Source organism: Ciona intestinalis, unplaced genomic scaffold (genome assembly GCF_000224145.3).
Source record: "Ciona intestinalis unplaced genomic scaffold, KH HT000092.2, whole genome shotgun sequence".
Lineage (NCBI taxonomy): Eukaryota > Metazoa > Chordata > Ascidiacea > Phlebobranchia > Cionidae > Ciona > Ciona intestinalis.
This window is the reverse complement of record NW_004190414.2, coordinates 19095-35712: the sequence shown is the minus strand read 5'-3', so window position 1 is coordinate 35712 and position 16618 is coordinate 19095. Positions and strand designations below refer to the sequence as shown.

Genomic DNA, 16618 nt, shown 5'->3' with positions numbered 1-16618 from the left:
TCGACTGCAGGTAGTTCATCAATAAAACAAAACACCCATGTTATAAGCCGGCACAAAGTGTATGAAACAGTACACTTGTGTTACGAAGTGCATAAAACAGAACACTGTAATTTTCCCACCACGTGAGGATAAAGCAAGTTTCATTCATTTCTTTACTTACGTAATGGGTTCATGTTGCCTTCACTTGCATAATACTCGTATATTCCACTTTTGATTAAAGTATCATAATGAGGCTGGTACTCGATGTGTTCTGCAACAGGTGCCTCTAATGGCTGGTCTACATATTGTAGTAAATATAACGTGTCCCCACTCTCAATAAGTGTCACTGTGAATGGAAATTGTAGGCGTTATTTTTTGTGAATAGAAATGAAAAACTTTTTTTGTGAACAGAAATCGCGAATATATGAATAAAAATCGTGAACATAATTTTTGTAAATAGAAATCGTGAAAATTTTTTTGTAATAGAAGTTGTGAACATTTTTTGGGGGAAGAAATTGTGAACACATTTTTTGTGAATAGAAATCGTAAACATATTTTTTGTGAAATAGTGAACATATTTTTTGTGATAGAAGTAGTGAACATATTTTTTGTGAAATAGTGAACATATTTTTTGTGATAGAAGTAGTGAACATATTTTTTGTGATAAAAATCATGAACATATTTTTTGTGATAAAAATCATGAACATATTTTTTGTGACAGAAATTGTAAGTGTTATTTTTTGTGAAAAGAAATCGTGAACATATATTTTATTGGAGAAACAAAATGTTCAAGCTGTTTAAACGACAAAACATAAGTCAAAAACCTATTTTTATATAAAAAAAACTTTTATATGACAGAATGCTCAAAGGGCATATCAACGGAAAAAATGAAAATTTGTTTATTGGTAGAAATGCTTAAATCAAATGTGATCTATAATGGCACTACAATACAGTTTTAAAGAACGAAGAAGCTTCTGAAAAAAGTATGTTTTAAAACCTTTTTTTATTGAACATAGCTTTATAATATGCTGACTCAGCACACTCAAATGTGATCTAAAGATAACATCAAAGTTTTTAAAAATAGATAATAAAGGGGCATACCAACGAAAATTAAAATTTGTGTACTGTTACAAACGCTCAAATGTTATCTAAAGCTACCATCAAAGTTTCAAAATACGAAAACAGTTTTTTTGGGCGGGAAACTTTGACGGTACTTTTAGGTTACATTTGAGCAGATCTATCTATACACAAATTTTCATTTTTGTTGGTATCGCAAATCCAACCACTGGACAAACATACCGAAAGTATCGTCATCATTTATTTCTTCTCGTCCAGTTGTTGTTACAATAAACTCATCATCAGAAGCAAGGTCAAACACCTGAAATGTAATATATGTATAAATATAAAATGAGTGACTTGAATCAAGATGAACCACATTTTAGTGGCTCATTTGGTATAAAACGCAGTATATTTGCATCGTTTCATCTGCCATCTGGCGAGACTTCTTTAGAGAATGCAACGTAACAGTACACGCAAGCGAAAAAGCGGAAAAGGAAAAAACAAGATAAATGTGTCTGGCACGTAGTGATTAGCGCGCCTGCCTGTAACCCAGAGGTAATGGGTTCGAGGCTTAATATGTTACATTATTATTATATATTTTCAACAACGTATGTGACTTTGGGCAAGACACTTAACAAACATTGCTTCAACCCAGTGGTTACTATGTGTTTTGCTCATTTTTAGTTATGCAGAAAAAAACTACGAACAAAATAATCACCCACAGCTAAGTAACTTGGTAACTCATAAGCTGGCACAAAGTGTATGAACACCTGTGTTATAACGACTGTCGTTTTCCAGCGACGTGAGGATAAAGTAAGTTACATTCATTCAATTATAAACCTGAACCTGAATACTTACATCTAAAACTTTTTCCAAGAACACGTCGAAAGAAAACACACCACCAATGTGAATTTTTCGCCTCTCTTCATTTTTGCCCCTTCTGCGATCATAAACGAAAACGAAAGCATCTTCTACGTCATCCATAATCACATAAGCAGACTGTAATTTGCACGACAGCTAAAATACAGAAAAGCGTAAATCGATTTTGCAAAACGCAATCATCACAAACAAAACACGCTCACAATACAAAACTACACAATACACATGTCTGCTAAAATTAGAATTTTTTCTTTATTTCTCTCTTTTTGGAAAGTGAGAGATTTGGAACCGAAAAAGAAAAAAAGATTATTGTGCACGTAGTTCATTTTAGCAATTTTTTTGATTTTAGGAATGAATGAACAAATCTATTTTTACTTACGTGGTCGGGAAATTACGGTGGTTATACTACGTGTGTTTCACACACCTCGTGCCCGCTTTCGAATTACCACTTGTGCACTTTTATGAGTGATTATTTTTTCTGTATGGTTGACAAATTAAACAACCCAAAAGTGACCAGCACTGGGTTAGAGCTTAAAAATGCATAGCCAAATATTTTATCTGTGCAGTGCTAAGAAAAGTAACGTTTATTTCACAAACATGTCAGCACATAGCAACGCATTTTACGCCGTGTAGGCGTTAATACAGTTAACGTGCAAGAAAACGGAGAGGAGATTAAACAAACATAATGTCCAAGCTCTAAAACAAACAGTAATTGTTACAAGTTCCTATAAAGTCCAATGTTCGTTTTTCCAAATCCCATCATCAGCAATTTTTTGGTAACAAGTTAGTAAAACAGAAACCACGATTCGTAGCCTTACCCAGCAGAGAACCTGCTCACAGCCAAATTTAATGAGAATGAATGAATGTAACTTACTTGTTGGAGTAGCTGTCGTGAGGTGAAGTGCCCAAGGACATATACGCCCACAATGGTGGCAGCGAACAGCCTTGAAACCATTACCTCTGAGTTAGAGACAGGCGCGCTAACCAACCGTACTACAGCGGCGGAACAAATGATAATCTAACTAATTTATAATTGCGCGAATACGAAACGACACGACAGTCGTTAAACACGTTTGCTAATTAACTTGGATTAATTAGTTGTAATATATAGTTTGATAAATGCGTGATAATTCAATAGTATTCTCACTGCTCAGCAATGCGCGTCAAAGCTCTTACTGATGAACGAAGGAATGTAGCCAATTTATCATTGCGGAGAGGAAGCGACATATGTTTAACACTGGTGTTCATACACCCCGTGTCAACTTACGAGTTACCATGTATGTTACTTTGTGGGGATGAATGAATGTAGTTAATTTATCATTGCGGCGAGGAAACGACATTCGTTCAACACTGGTGCTCTGTTGTATTTCAAACATGTACACGCTTACGAGTTTTCACGTATGTAACTTGTAGGTGATTTTACTAATATATATCAAACACCTTCACCTTATTCTAGCTAAAGTTATACCGCCTTATAATTGCAATTACCTATAAACAGCCAATAAACGTTTTTTCAAGTGATTAGTACAGTTTAAAATCGGAATTTTCTTTACGTTATCATGAAAAGACCAAAGCACTGTTATTCTGCTGATAAAATAGACTTTTTTCGTGCCGGTGTCGCGGATATCTGGTTTCCATTGGCTACTGCGCATGCGTAGACAGCACTGTACATTTTTATCAGAAATCTTTAAACCGGTTTCCGAACGAATCATATATTTATGTTTTTAAACAGTTTATTTTATTTAATGTAAAAATGTAGGTTTTGTCGCCTTTTTTCGTTATTGATGACGTGTTAACGGTAGTGGTCACTGGTTATGTCATATTGTAATTTAAGTTAAAATACAGCATAAATTTCTATTAAAAAGATAAATCCTTAAACCTAAACTTACGAAGTATGTCGCATCTAACAACTGTTATTTTTAATCGGAAACAGAGTTCTAGATTCCTCATAAATTTAGTTATAAGTATAGCCTGTGGGAACCAGTTTTTCTAGAGGAACCATATTTCTGCGACACCGGGAAAATCATTTGATTTAATAAAATTTGCAGAACTGATTACACCCGATAGCACGTACTTTATCGTACACAATCTAATTTGTTTATCAAAGTTGTGGCAAAGGGCTTCTCATGGAAAATAAGATCATGTTATTACACTTACCACGAGTTCGCAAAAAGAACCGAAGAATGCGATATTGGTTTAAATATTGCGAGTGAAGATTTGAAACACAAGGTTAGAGTTAATACTGTTTCTCTGAAAGCAAAACTTTGCAGTGTTATAAAGTCCGGGCAAATAAAGAACGGTGCTGCATTTCACTAAGGCCCGGTTAATAAACCGAATAATTAATCTAACGTCGCCTCACTTCAACCGGAACGCCTATTCTCTCGTCTTAAGTTACGTCACATTGCAAGCCATATGGCATGGACCCAAAATGAAGAGAACGCGCATCTCCAATGTTGGTAAAGGAGAGAGCTGATACACTCTCTTTCTTTCGCCAGGCGGTCCCGTTTACTATTGTAGTCAATGTAATTCAGGGCGTTTTAAGTAGTTTTTCTTCATTTTTTTTGACTTACTATTCCCAAATATATGTATATTTTTACCAAGCCGTTTGTTTGAACGTTTTTAATTAAATTCTATAAATAATCCAACTTTCCAAACAGGTGTTAAACTGTAAACGTTAACCTACCAAATAACTATACTGGCCTAATAAACTTGAGTAGTCTGTGTAGTTTTCGAAATAAACAGTTAAAACCTTCTAAAACAACTATGCGCCTATCTTTTACATTGGAGACATAAAAATGGGGATGGAGTTGGCGGTCACGTGAATAGAGAAAAATGTATCACGGTTTTGGGCAGTTCCGCGTTCTACTCTTTTTATTTCTGTGGGCATATGGCGCATACGTAACTGACTATGCTGCAGAACAGCTACCGGTATGACAACGCAGAAAGAAGTTCAATTGAAAGAGGTGAGTCGTGCAAGTTTTGAATTCAATATGAATGGAAGAATAAATGTAACTTAATTATCCTTGCATGGCGGGGCAACGACGTTCCTTATAATACGAGTGTTGTTTCATACACGCCGTGGTGTTACGCATGTTAGTGTCACCAAAGACACCTTTCTTAATCAAAGGGCGACTTTTTCTTTAACAATTGAATAAATTCAATGAATGAATGTAACTTGCTTCATCCTCGCGTGGCCGGAAAACGACAGTCGTTATAACACGGGTGTACTGTTTCATGCACCTCGTGCCTGCTTAGGAGTTACCATGTATGCTACTTTGTGGGTAATTAGTTTTTGGAGTTTTTCTTTTTTATATATAGCTGATAATTTGGACAACCCATTAGTGACCAGTGGGTCGGAGCAATTGCCGTTAAGTGTCTTGTCCAAGGACAAATACGCTTACAATGGTATAGCAGAGGGTATATGTGTCCTTAACAAGCTATGGTGATTTCGTTTTCATTTTCATTTTTTGTTTTCTTTTTTTTGTTAGAAACATTAAAAACACTCGGCTACCATATGCCTTTGGGTTAGAGACAGCGGCTTTAACTAATTTGCACGGCGCCGAAAACTGACACATATCGGAAACCGGTTTAACCAGTAATCGTGAGTGCCAATATAAACAAACAAGAGAGCCAAATGCTTTAATTAAAGTCTACAGGTATTACGACTTTAAAATAGGTAAAAAGTAAACCTATAATATATAATGTAAAGTCTTGATTTATCTTAAATAAAGTTAAAGTCATTAGCAGCGTAGCCTAAGAGCGTTTTTTTTCCTTAGGTAAACGGTGGTCCTGTATGGGTTAGGATTAATTGTGAAATATTTTTGAAACTCTTAAAGAATTGTAAAAACGTATTCTCACGACTCCCATAGTCTATTGTTAATTGTTAAAACACGATCAGGATACTTGGTTATTATATAGTAGGGTGGGGGAAAATGGGACACCTGTTCATTCTATTTTCTCTTTCAATTTGGAAGTAAGCAAAAACATTCAAAAAAATATGAAACTGTATGTTCACAACTCCCATGCACCGTTGTTAATTGTTTAAAACACGATCAGGATATTTGGATATTATGTGCTAAAGGTGTCTCATTTCGCCCCACCCTACTATATGCTAAAAGTGTCCTATCCCCCCCTTCTATATTTAAAAGTTAAAGTTTGAAAATAAGCCTCGCAAATAACAACAACAAAACCAACTGTCCGACAAAAAAGTATCGACACTACCTGCCCAACTTTTCGTTATATTGCGGTTTAGGACCCAACGCCCGGCTTCTACATCAAGGCTCGATATGTTGTTACGTTTATGGCGGCTGTTGGTACAATTAATCTTTATTTACTTCGGAATTCCTTGAACATTGCTATTATTTCAATGGTCGGGGTCAAAAATTCTTCTCTAGACGTGGGGAACCAAAGCGAAACGGAGAGTTTGCAAACTACTGTTCACGTATGCCCTCGGTACCAAACAAATTCGACGACCGATGTACATTTTACGCAATATCAGGTAAGCTGTCCTTACGAAATAAATGAATGAATGTAACTTATTTTATCCTCGCGTAGCCGAAAACGACAGTCGTTATAACACAGGTTCTGTTTCATACACCTCGGGCCAGCTAACGAGTTACCATGTATGTTACTTTGTGGGGATTTTGGGGGATTTTCTTTATTTATGGCTGATAATTTTGACAACCCATTAGTGACCACTGGGTTTAAAGTTAGGGTTAAGTGTTTGCACAAGGACGCATGCGCCCACAATGGTAGCAGCGACTATAGCCTTGAACCCACGTATTCTGTGCTAGCGACATACGCGCTTTGCCATCGGTAAGGCCCGTCGTTGCTAACATTGTAGGCATATGCTGTGTCCTTGTGCAAGACACTTAACGGCAATTGCTCCAACCCAGTTGTCACTAATAGGTTGTCAAAATTATCAACCATACATTCAAAAATCACACAAAGTAACAGACATGGTAACTCGTAAGCTAGCACAAAATGTATATCCTGTTATAACGACTGTCGCTTCATTCATATGAAAATAATCAAAGGTGTGTTTTTATAGCAAGGAGAATTCGATTGGACATTGGCGAAACAAGGGTTGTTGCTGTCATGTTATTTCTATGGCTACACCTTTTCCAATATACCTGGTGCTTGGGTTGCTAAGTTATTCGGAATTCGTGCCACGCTTGGAGTTGTCTCGTTCGTTTCTTCAATCTTGACTATTCTTATACCACTAACAGCCCGCCTAAACTTCGGTTTTCTGGTAGCTGTACGATTGTTAATAGGTCTGTTTCAGGTAAGAAAATATTGTTAAGTATATTGTTTACATTTCTTTCTATATATCTTCATATCTTCACGACTTTTATAAAATCATATCTTCACGACTATCATAAAATCATATCCTCACGACTTCCATGAACCGATGTTAATTGTTTGAAACACGATCCGGACATTTGGACATTATTTGCTAAATGTGTCTCGTCTTCCCCCACTCTTATACTATATAGTAGGCAACATTTTCTTTAAGTAGTTTCTGTGGCGATTTTAATGACTGTCGTTCAGTGATATTGTTTCATTTTTAATTAGTTTTATTGAGCACGTATAAGTGGTCATATGGATAGATCTCCTGGTCGAATAATTGTTGAGCACGTAAGTGTTCATATCGATACTTTTCCTCAAACAGTTATTGAGGACATTGCTCTAACCCAGCGATCACAAATGGGTAGTTTAAATTAACAGACATGCAGAGAAAACAATTACCCACAAAGTTGCATATATTTGGTGACTCGCTGCCTGGGCGAGGATAAACATTCTGCGGAAGTGCGTCCGACCGTGACACTGTGAGCACGAGTGTAGTAACCGAATGATGAAAGAGAATGATAACGTCTCATCTTAATGCCCCATCTTACCCCAGCCTAATATACGTACTTTATATTAACTATATGAGTTAGGTGATACATAAACTTGGTCTACTAAAACATCAAAATATTACGAACACTATATTTGTCCAATACCATATTAAATTGTTTCCATTAAAGACAATTCAATATGAATAAACGCAGGGAGTCACTCTGCCAACGATAATGCAGGCAATTGGAATTTGGTCTCCGCCGTGTGAGCACACTCGTCATATTGCTATCAGTTTTATCGGGGTAACATCCGGAAATATGGTCGCGTTCACTCTGGCCGGCCTTATCGTCGCCTCGTTCGGTTGGGAGTGCGTGTTTTATGCGGCAGGTGAATATATGCATTTTTAAATTAAAAAAAATTAAATAGATTTGAACACGTGATTTTCTTAGAGTACAATTTTTTGGCCCAGTCCAGGTCGCCGCTATGACAGTCGTTGCAACACACGTGTATTTTATATAGTAGAGCGGGGCAAATGGGACACCTCTTTATTTTATTTTCTTCTCCCATTTGATAGTAAACAAAGAACATTCAAAGAATTATAAAACCGTATCCTCACGACTTCCATAGACCGTTGTTAATTGTTTAAAACGCAATTATAACGTTGTATGTTATGTGCTAAAGATGGCCCATCTCCCCCCACCCTACTATATATTACATGCTGCGTCCGCTTACAAGTTACCATGCTTATGTAACTTTGTGGTGATTATTTTGAAGACATTTTCTTGTAATATGGTTTACAATTTAGAACATAATAGACCACTGGGTTAAGCTAATCGCCGTTTAGTTTATTGTCCAAAAACACACGCCTACAAATGTAGAATTGACAGCAAGAACTTCTGGACATTTTTGTGCTTTGATATGGCTTATAATTTGGACAACCCATTAGTGACCGCTGGGTTGGAGCAATGTCAGTTAAGTGTCTTGCTCCAGGACGAATACGCCGATCAGTATTAGTATCATCGCCGAGCATCGAACCGGGGACACCTTGGTTACGATGCAGGCGTCTAAACCATTGAGCCACGGCGCCGGAGTTACATCAGTCATTCAACTTTCTTTTATAGGGGGTATTGGCTGCTTGTGGTCGATTGCTTGGGTTTTGTTAATTCACGATTCCCCACTTAAACATCCCAGGATTTCAAAACAGGAATCAATTTACATAACGAAAAGTCTTTCGGAGGCAGCATCTGCAGAAAGCGGGGTATACTACCATATCTTATAAATAGTATAGACAAAAAAACAAACTGTAACTTATTTATCCTAGCTTTCCGCAGAAACCGAAATCGTTATAACACGGATGTTTTGTTTTAAACACCCTGTGTCGGCTTAAGATTTTACCAAGTACAATCGTTGTTTTAATATTTTTTTATTTTTTATGATTGGTGTTTTTTATGTATGGGTGACAATTTGGACAACCCATTGGTGTTCATTGGGTTTGAACAATTTTTCATGACTGTCTTCTCTATTCAAACACACAAACGATGGTAGCCCAGAAGATGAATGAATGAATGAATGAATGTAACTTACTTTATCCTCGCGTGGCCGGAAAACGACAGACGTTATAACACGGATGTTCTGTTTTATGCACCTCTTATCGTGCCTGCTTACTAGTTAGCAAGTATTTTACTTTGTAGGTGATTATTTTTTTGAGATTTGTTACTTTTTTTTTTAGTATGACTAATAATTTGAACACCCCATTAGTAACCACTGGGTTGGAGCAATTGCCGCTAAGTGTCCTACTCAAAGACACATACGTTCACAATGGTAGCAAAGAGCCTTGAACCCATTACCTCTAGGTTAGAGGCGGTTAATGGATGCTACTATTGTGGGCGTATAGTAGGGTGGGGGAAGATGGGACATTTCATTCGATTTTCTCGTCCCATTTAGTAGTAAACAAAGAAGATTCAAAGAATTATAAAACCGTATCCCCACGACTCCCGTTGAATGTTGTTAATTGTTTAAAACACGATCCGGATATTTCGATAATAAGTGTTAAAGGTGTCCTGTCTTCCCCTACCCTACTATACAATGATTGTTTTAGAATACTTTGTTCTTTCGTTCCAGAAAATCACTTTAAAGATTATACCGTGGCGTAAGATATTGACGTCCAAGCCGTACTGGTCAACTGTTGCCCCGCATTTGGCTGAAACTTGGACGACCGCAATTACACACTATTGGGTGCCTCAATACATTGCCAAGGTTCTGGGCTTTAGCATTGAAAATGTAAGAAGATCATTGCGGTATTGTTTAATTGGAAGTTATATAGTAGGGGGTAAAATGGGACATTTTATTCTCTTTTATCGTTCCACTTAGTTTTAAATAAAGATATTTACAAAGTTAACTAAACCGGAGTTCCAGGTTGTAAAAAACGTTGGTGTTTGAATATAATGGTAAACACACGATTGGGAAACATATAATTTGGGTGCTAACGGTATCCCATGTTACCCCACAGTGCAAACGGTATCCCATCTTACCCCACAGTACCAACAGTAATTTTATCTTACCCCAAAGGCTAACGGTATCCCACCTTCCCAACAGTACTAACGGTATCCCATCTTTCCCCACAGTACCAACAGTATCCCATCTTACCCCACATCAGTACCAAAAGTATCCCATCTTACCCCACAGTGCTAACGGTATCCCATATTACCCCAACAGTGTTAACAGTATCCCATCTTACCCCACAGCGCTAACGATGTCCCGTCTTACCCCACAATTCTAACGGTATCCCACCTATCCCAACAGTGCTAACGGTATCCCTTCTTACCCCAGAGTGCTAACAGTATCCCATCTTACCCCCACAGTACTAACGCTATCCCATAATACCCAAACAGTGCTAACGGTATCCCATCTTACCCCAGCAGAGTGCTAACGACATCCCATTCTAACCCCAAAGTGCTAACGGTATCCCATCTTACCCCACTATATTTTAACGTCCTACGTTTAACTTATCAGGTTGGATTCTTATCATCACTACCATATGGACTCAACGTGTTCAGTTTGGTTATGAGCGGTTTTCTCTCGGACTTCATTTTATTGAAGACACAAATACGCAAGACTTTTCTTCGAAAGGTATTTAACAAATATAGTATTGTGGGGGAAGATGGAACACCTTTAGCACCTAATATTTAAATATCCTGACCAAGTTTTAAACAATAAACAACGGTTTATGGAAGTCGTGAGGATAAGGTTTTATAATTCTTCGAATGTTCTTGTTTACTACCAAATGGAACGAGAAAATAGAATGAAAAGATGTCCCATCTTCCCCAACCCTACGGTATAGTAAAGTCAGGCGCGGTAGCACATTTGGTTAGTGCGCCACAAACATAATCACCCACAAAGTAACATACTTGGTCACTCTCGTAAGATGGCAAAAGGTGTTTGAAACAGAACACTCGTGCTATAACGACTGTTATTTTCCGGCCATGCGAAGATAAAGTTGGTTACATTCCTAATAGATGGTTCATTATCTTCAGTCCCTTTTGGTAGTAAACAAAGAACATTCAAAGAACTATAAAACTGTACTCTCACGACTCCCGTAGACGGTTGTTAATTGTTTAAAATACTATCAGGATACTTGGATATTATAGTGGGGTGGAGGAAGATGGAACACCTTTAGCACGAAATATATAAATATTCTGATTTTAAACAATTAACAATGGTCTATAAAAGTCGCGAGGACAAGGTTTTATAATTCGTTGAATGTTTTTGTTTGCTACTAAAATGTACGAGAAAATAGAATGAAAAGAAGTCCTATCTTCCCCCATCCTACTATATGTGCCAAAGGTGCCCCATCTTACCCCCACGTATACTTTATATATATAGAACTACTTGACTGTAGGCCCTTTCTTAAAGAGCATCATTGTTGACTCTTAAATAGCATTAATAATGTTGTACAGAAGATCAGGAAATATAGAATATGATATGCCCCTAGTTAACCACTAAACTATAAATAATGATATATTTTTATATTTTTCTTTTTTGTTGTAGGTGTTTTCTAGCATTGGGTTGGGAGGTACAGCTTTGTCTTTTCTGATTTTACCTTCATTCGGGTGTAACCATACTCTTGCCATTGTGTTGATATGTACGTCTTATATGTTTGTGGGGTGCAACTGTAAGTATATACAGTGAAAGTTCATCTAAATAAATAAACAAGAGATCAAAGATCTAATGCGTGAGCACGGTATAAACCTATTAGCATAGTATTATTTAACCCTCATGCAACTTAAGACGTATAAGGATTAAAGGTTTGGTAATGAATATGTGTATTATAGGTAATGTTAGAAGTTAATATTATTTATATTGTGGCGGCTGCATAATGATTTATTGAGAGCGTTACCTAAAAGAGCGTAAAAAAACGAGAGACGCAGACTTTATACGGGAGATAGCTATAGGAAAAAGGCACTTGTCTACGCTTCGGCGCACACACGTTAATTGTGCGGTTTTAAATCTGAAAATTGAGTCCAAAAATTCTAAATATATTTTATGATTTGATTTTATTCAAAAGATTAAAGAACAAATGCTAAAATTAAGAAATTTAATAAGTGCGGAAAAAAACTGTTCGACGAAAAACGATCTATATGACCACTACCGTGCTCAATAAATGGAACTTGCTTTATCCTCGCATGGCGGGGCAACGACATTCACTATAAATCGGGTGTTCTGTTTCATACACTTCATGATCGCTTACGAGTTACCACGTATGTGACTTTGTCGGCGATTATGTTTTGAGTTATTTATATTTTTGTTTATGTATACGGCTGACAGTTCAGTTAACACATACTTTGTTGGAGCAGTTGCCGTTAAGTGTTCTGCATAAAATGTAAGTGAAACAATGTGGCACAGTGGTTATAACTTGTCTGTCTCTATCCCAGAAGTTACGGTTTTAGTCTCGTCGCTGGTTTCATTGTGGTTGTGTGGGTCATTGAGCAAGACAATTAACGCCAAGTGCTCCAACCCAGTAGTTTCTTATGGATTGTCTAAACTCTAAACTGTCAGCCATACATAATAAAAAATAAAAACACCAAAAAATAATCACCCACAAAGTTACATACGCAGCAATTGCTCCAACCCAGTGGTCTCTTGTGAGTAGTCTAAATGGTTATGCTTCTTTCAAAAGAAACCACCCATAAATTTATTCATTACTTTATATTCATTCATTCATTCATGTCTATTTATTCATTCATTCATTCATATTTATTTATTTATTCATTTATTCAATCTCTTCAACCATGCAGATTCCGGGTACCGTGTGGCTCTTGCAGACATGGCGCCTTCGTACTTGGGCATTATGTACGCCATTTCTAACACGTTCTCATGTCTACTGGTGTTATTTGCAACACAGATAGTCGGAATAATGCTTGGAGATGGCGTAAGTCAAATTTATAGATATTCTGCCTTTTTAGATCATTTTAGTTTCGCTATACGATTTATCCAGACAATGGATAAGACGGGTACTCATTGCTGCCTTTGAATATAACTTACTTTATCCTCGGAGGGCGGGAAAACGACAGTCGTTAAACACGGGTGTACCGTTCCATACATCTCGTACCAGCTTACGAGTTACTAAATAAGTTACTTTGTGGACGTTTTTTGGGGAACTTTTCAACGATGGGCTGATAATTTGGGACAACCCATTTTTAACACACGCCGTCTTGCCCAAGGACACAACGCCCACAATGGTAGCACCGACGAGCCATGAACCCATTATATATGGGTCAGAGCCAGGGCGCGCTAACTCACTGTACTTGTTGCAGCTATTGTTTTGAACGTATATATATGTGTGTGTTCATGGCTAAGGCACTTAACGAAATTGCTCAGGCCCAATAGTCACTAATGGACCACAGCAGATTGTACGGCGCTGTGACATATTGGTAAAATCGTCTGCATCTAATGCAGAGGCTAAGGGTTCAAGGTTCGGCTAAGCTACAACTATGCGTGTTTGTGTCCTTTGGCAAAGCGCAACCGCTGCAACCCAGTGGTCAGTAATGGGCCATTAAATTGTCAGCCATACAGAAAAAAAGCAAAAAAAAACAAAAAAATGACAAACGTGGTAACACGTCAACGATTTTTTGAAACATAAATGAATGTCATTTATTTATATTTTTTAAAAACAGTCGCTCCCGTACTGGAAAACTGTGTTTTATGTAACTGCGGCAATATCCGCATTCGGTCTGTTTGTATACCTTTGGTTTGGAACAAGCGAGTTGCAACCGTGGGCAAAATCTAAAACAAAACAAGAGAATAAAGAGGAGACGAAACTCTTTGTGGAGATGTCTGAAACACTTTAAATGGTTATCAATGACGAAGGAAACCAGGTTCGAAGCTCGGTGCTGCTGATTCGAGTTTATATTTTCTCACAGCTTTAAAAAATCATTATTTTGTTAAAACGCTACTGTATATTCTGAAATCTCATTACATTTGGCATTTTTTGTAAAGAGCTTATTGTTTTAATGTTTATGTGAAATGTTTATTCAGTTAATGTCACATGATTAAAACAGTTATATGGCCTAAGCGTAAGGTGTTGTACTGCGGGTAAAATGGGACACCCTATTCTTAATACGTCATGGTCATAATAGGCTATGTAATATATAATAAAATGTGCTTTAAAAAATATATAAAATGTGCTTTAAAAAATATATAAAATGTGCTTTAAATGAACAACCCCATCTCCCCCCACCTTACAACATAAGCCAGTGATTACTATACATTGTCCAAACTGGTGGTCTTATAATATAGTACTGTGGGGTAAGATGGGACATCTATTCATTCTATTTTCTCGTCCCACCTAAGGTATTTTTGTATATCTTTATTTGATTACAACAACAAAGTATAATAACAGTTTAAACAGCGAACAGACGAGGCATAGCAGCAGAAAATTATAAAACCTTACGACTCCCACAGACCGTTGTTAAATGTTTAAAACACAACCAGGATATTTAGATATTATGTGCCTAAAGTGTCCCATCTTCCCCCACCCTACTATAGACAACAATCACCTGAAAAGTCAGCATAAGATGTATGAACCACATATACATAAAAATCTTCTTTTTTGTGTTATTACTCTGACTTGATCAAAGCAATAATAAGAAGTTTATCATTACTATTATAGTAGGGTGAGGGAAATGAGACACCGTTTGCACACATAATATCCTGGTCGTGTTTTAAACAATTAACAACGGAATATGGAAGTTGTGGGGATACGGTTTTATAATTTTTTGAATGTTCTTAGCTTACTACCACATGGGACAAGAAAATAGAATAAAAAGATGCCCCATCTTTCCCCACCCTACTATTATTAAGCACCCGATATGGCGTTGCTTTAGCGATTGCCGTTCTGCTGCTATGCCTCGTCTCTTCGCTGCTGTTTTAACTATTATTATACCCTGTTGTTGTGATCAAAGAAAGATATAAAAATCACCTTATTTTTACCGACAGGTTCTGTATATATAGTAGGGTGAGGGAAGATGGGACACCTTTAGCACATAATAACCAGATATCCTGATCGTGTTTTAAACAATTAACAACGGTCTATGAGAGTCATGAGGACATAAGTTCATATTTCTCTGAATGTTCTTTGTTTACTACTAAATGGGACGAGAAAACAGAGTTAAAAAGTGTCCCATCTTCCCCCATCCTAATGTACATTATAAACCTATTTTCCGATCCTTATTTGCTACTTTGAATCAACGTAACGTATAGGCGTTGCTGTTGTATTGCACCAAAACGGTTTATTTTATTGGCTTTTATATGCAGTTTACCACGTAAGCACACATATTAAATTTTATATCTTTCATCGTCGCTTTTATTGGCTTCACTTTAATTAAAGCAAGATTTTAAAAGGATTCAACATTTGTAGGTCTGTATTTGGTATAAGGTTAAAGACGAAGTTTGATTGTTATTCACGCCTAACAATTGTGCTGAAACTGTTCATAAAATAATAATTTATACCGATTTAATACGTAGGCCAAATTTCAAAAAAAGACTTATGCTATTTTGGTGTCTTTATCACGGCGTGTCACGTCATAGGGCTTAACAAATTACTAATATCGGTTTCAAGAATTATCCGGACTAACGGAAGTTTTTTAATATATTTTGGCCGGTAGGTGGAATACGAGAGTCTTAAATAAATAAGCAAAAACAAATTTGAAATTTGGCTAAGATGGGGGCGATAAAATAACCAAGTATTTAATGTTGAAATATGGTGTAACAGTTACATATGCTTGTTAAACACGATTGTATAAACATAACGACATCTCTTACGTAAATATAACCGAGACTAGGCCTTGTCTGGTACACCACTCAATTCAGTAGTAAAACTGCGATGGCGCAACGCCTAACTGAAAAGTTTTGTATCAAATGTATCATGTATCGACGCGCCCTCTTTTTGTCTATTCATTACAGCTTTTGTTAGTTGGGAGTTAACCTGTACACAGTTAGAAATAGTTAAAATAGCTGGTCTACACTCTACACCGTTTAAAAAGTTAAACAAAACGGTCCATCCTATAGTTTAAGATTAGTATGGCAATATTGTAGTAGCCGGATTAATTCAGACTAATATTAGTAGGAAAACATAGGTTGTTTTGGGTCAACCTAACAACAGTTACTGCCCGCCGTTTCTTCTTACATTCTGACGCACCAATTTGCCCGCTTTAACGCCAAATTTGGTAAATTGACTGGCTGTCATCGGACACCTGTGGCGTTAGTAACGAACTGCCCTAAATCGTACAGTTACCTGTACATGCCGTATGTTGTACTTTATTAAAACGCACCTAGATAGTTACTAATAAATTAATTTAGTAAAACC

General features: G+C 36.9%; 2 protein-coding genes across 7 annotated transcripts in view; one reads left to right on the top strand and one right to left on the bottom strand.

Moving 5' to 3' along the window:
• Positions 1-2315, bottom strand: part of LOC100185596 (structural maintenance of chromosomes flexible hinge domain-containing protein 1-like) — a 44631-nt gene extending 42316 nt beyond the window's left edge. For 2 of the 3 annotated variants that reach the window (XM_018815560.2, XM_018815559.2), the window contains exons 1-3: positions 1897-2107; positions 1279-1357; positions 161-325 (exon numbers count right to left, since the gene is read on the bottom strand). In XM_018815560.2, the coding sequence (XP_018671105.1) occupies positions 161-325; positions 1279-1357; positions 1897-2022 (370 nt within the window). In that variant the 5' untranslated portion in view covers positions 2023-2107. Of the gene's footprint in view, positions 1-160; positions 326-1278; positions 1358-1896; positions 2108-2296 lie in introns of those variants that run through there. The other variant, XM_026838467.1, reaches the window with a different exon arrangement.
• Positions 2316-4725: 2410 nt separating this feature from the next.
• LOC100181223 (sialin-like) lies at positions 4726-15329 on the top strand. 4 transcript variants are annotated; one of them, XR_003396783.1, is made up of 11 exons: positions 4775-4880; positions 6170-6415; positions 6968-7201; positions 7968-8142; positions 8877-9013; positions 9877-10035; positions 10768-10884; positions 11803-11926; positions 13050-13183; positions 13929-14721; positions 15004-15329. XR_003396783.1 is itself a non-coding variant. In XM_026838464.1 (11 exons), the coding sequence occupies exons 3-11, from the start codon at positions 6218-6220 to the stop codon at positions 14100-14102; spliced, it is 1452 nt and encodes a 483-aa protein (XP_026694265.1). In that variant the 5' UTR covers positions 4807-4880; positions 5406-5573; positions 6170-6217; the 3' UTR covers positions 14103-15015. The 4 variants fall into 4 exon arrangements, 3 of the variants coding, with proteins under 3 accessions (XP_026694266.1, XP_026694264.1, XP_026694265.1); XM_026838464.1 differs by adding an exon at positions 5406-5573 and having other exon boundaries at positions 4807-4880; positions 13929-15015; XM_026838465.1 differs by having other exon boundaries at positions 4726-4880; positions 6312-6415; positions 13929-15015.
• The last annotated feature ends 1289 nt before the right edge of the window (positions 15330-16618 follow it).

What these genes read in the sequence shown, in the direction of transcription:
- LOC100181223 (XM_026838463.1), top strand. Translation starts at nt 4,848, where the DNA reads ATGACAACGCAGAAAGAAGTTCAATTGAAAGAG. An exon ending in TACATTTTACGCAATATCAG is followed by an intron (nt 6,416 to 6,967) that starts GTAAGCTGTCCT and finishes GTGTTTTTATAG; the next exon opens with CAAGGAGAATTCGATTGGAC. An exon ending in GCAAGACTTTTCTTCGAAAG is followed by an intron (nt 10,885 to 11,802) that starts GTATTTAACAAA and finishes TTTTTGTTGTAG; the next exon opens with GTGTTTTCTAGCATTGGGTT.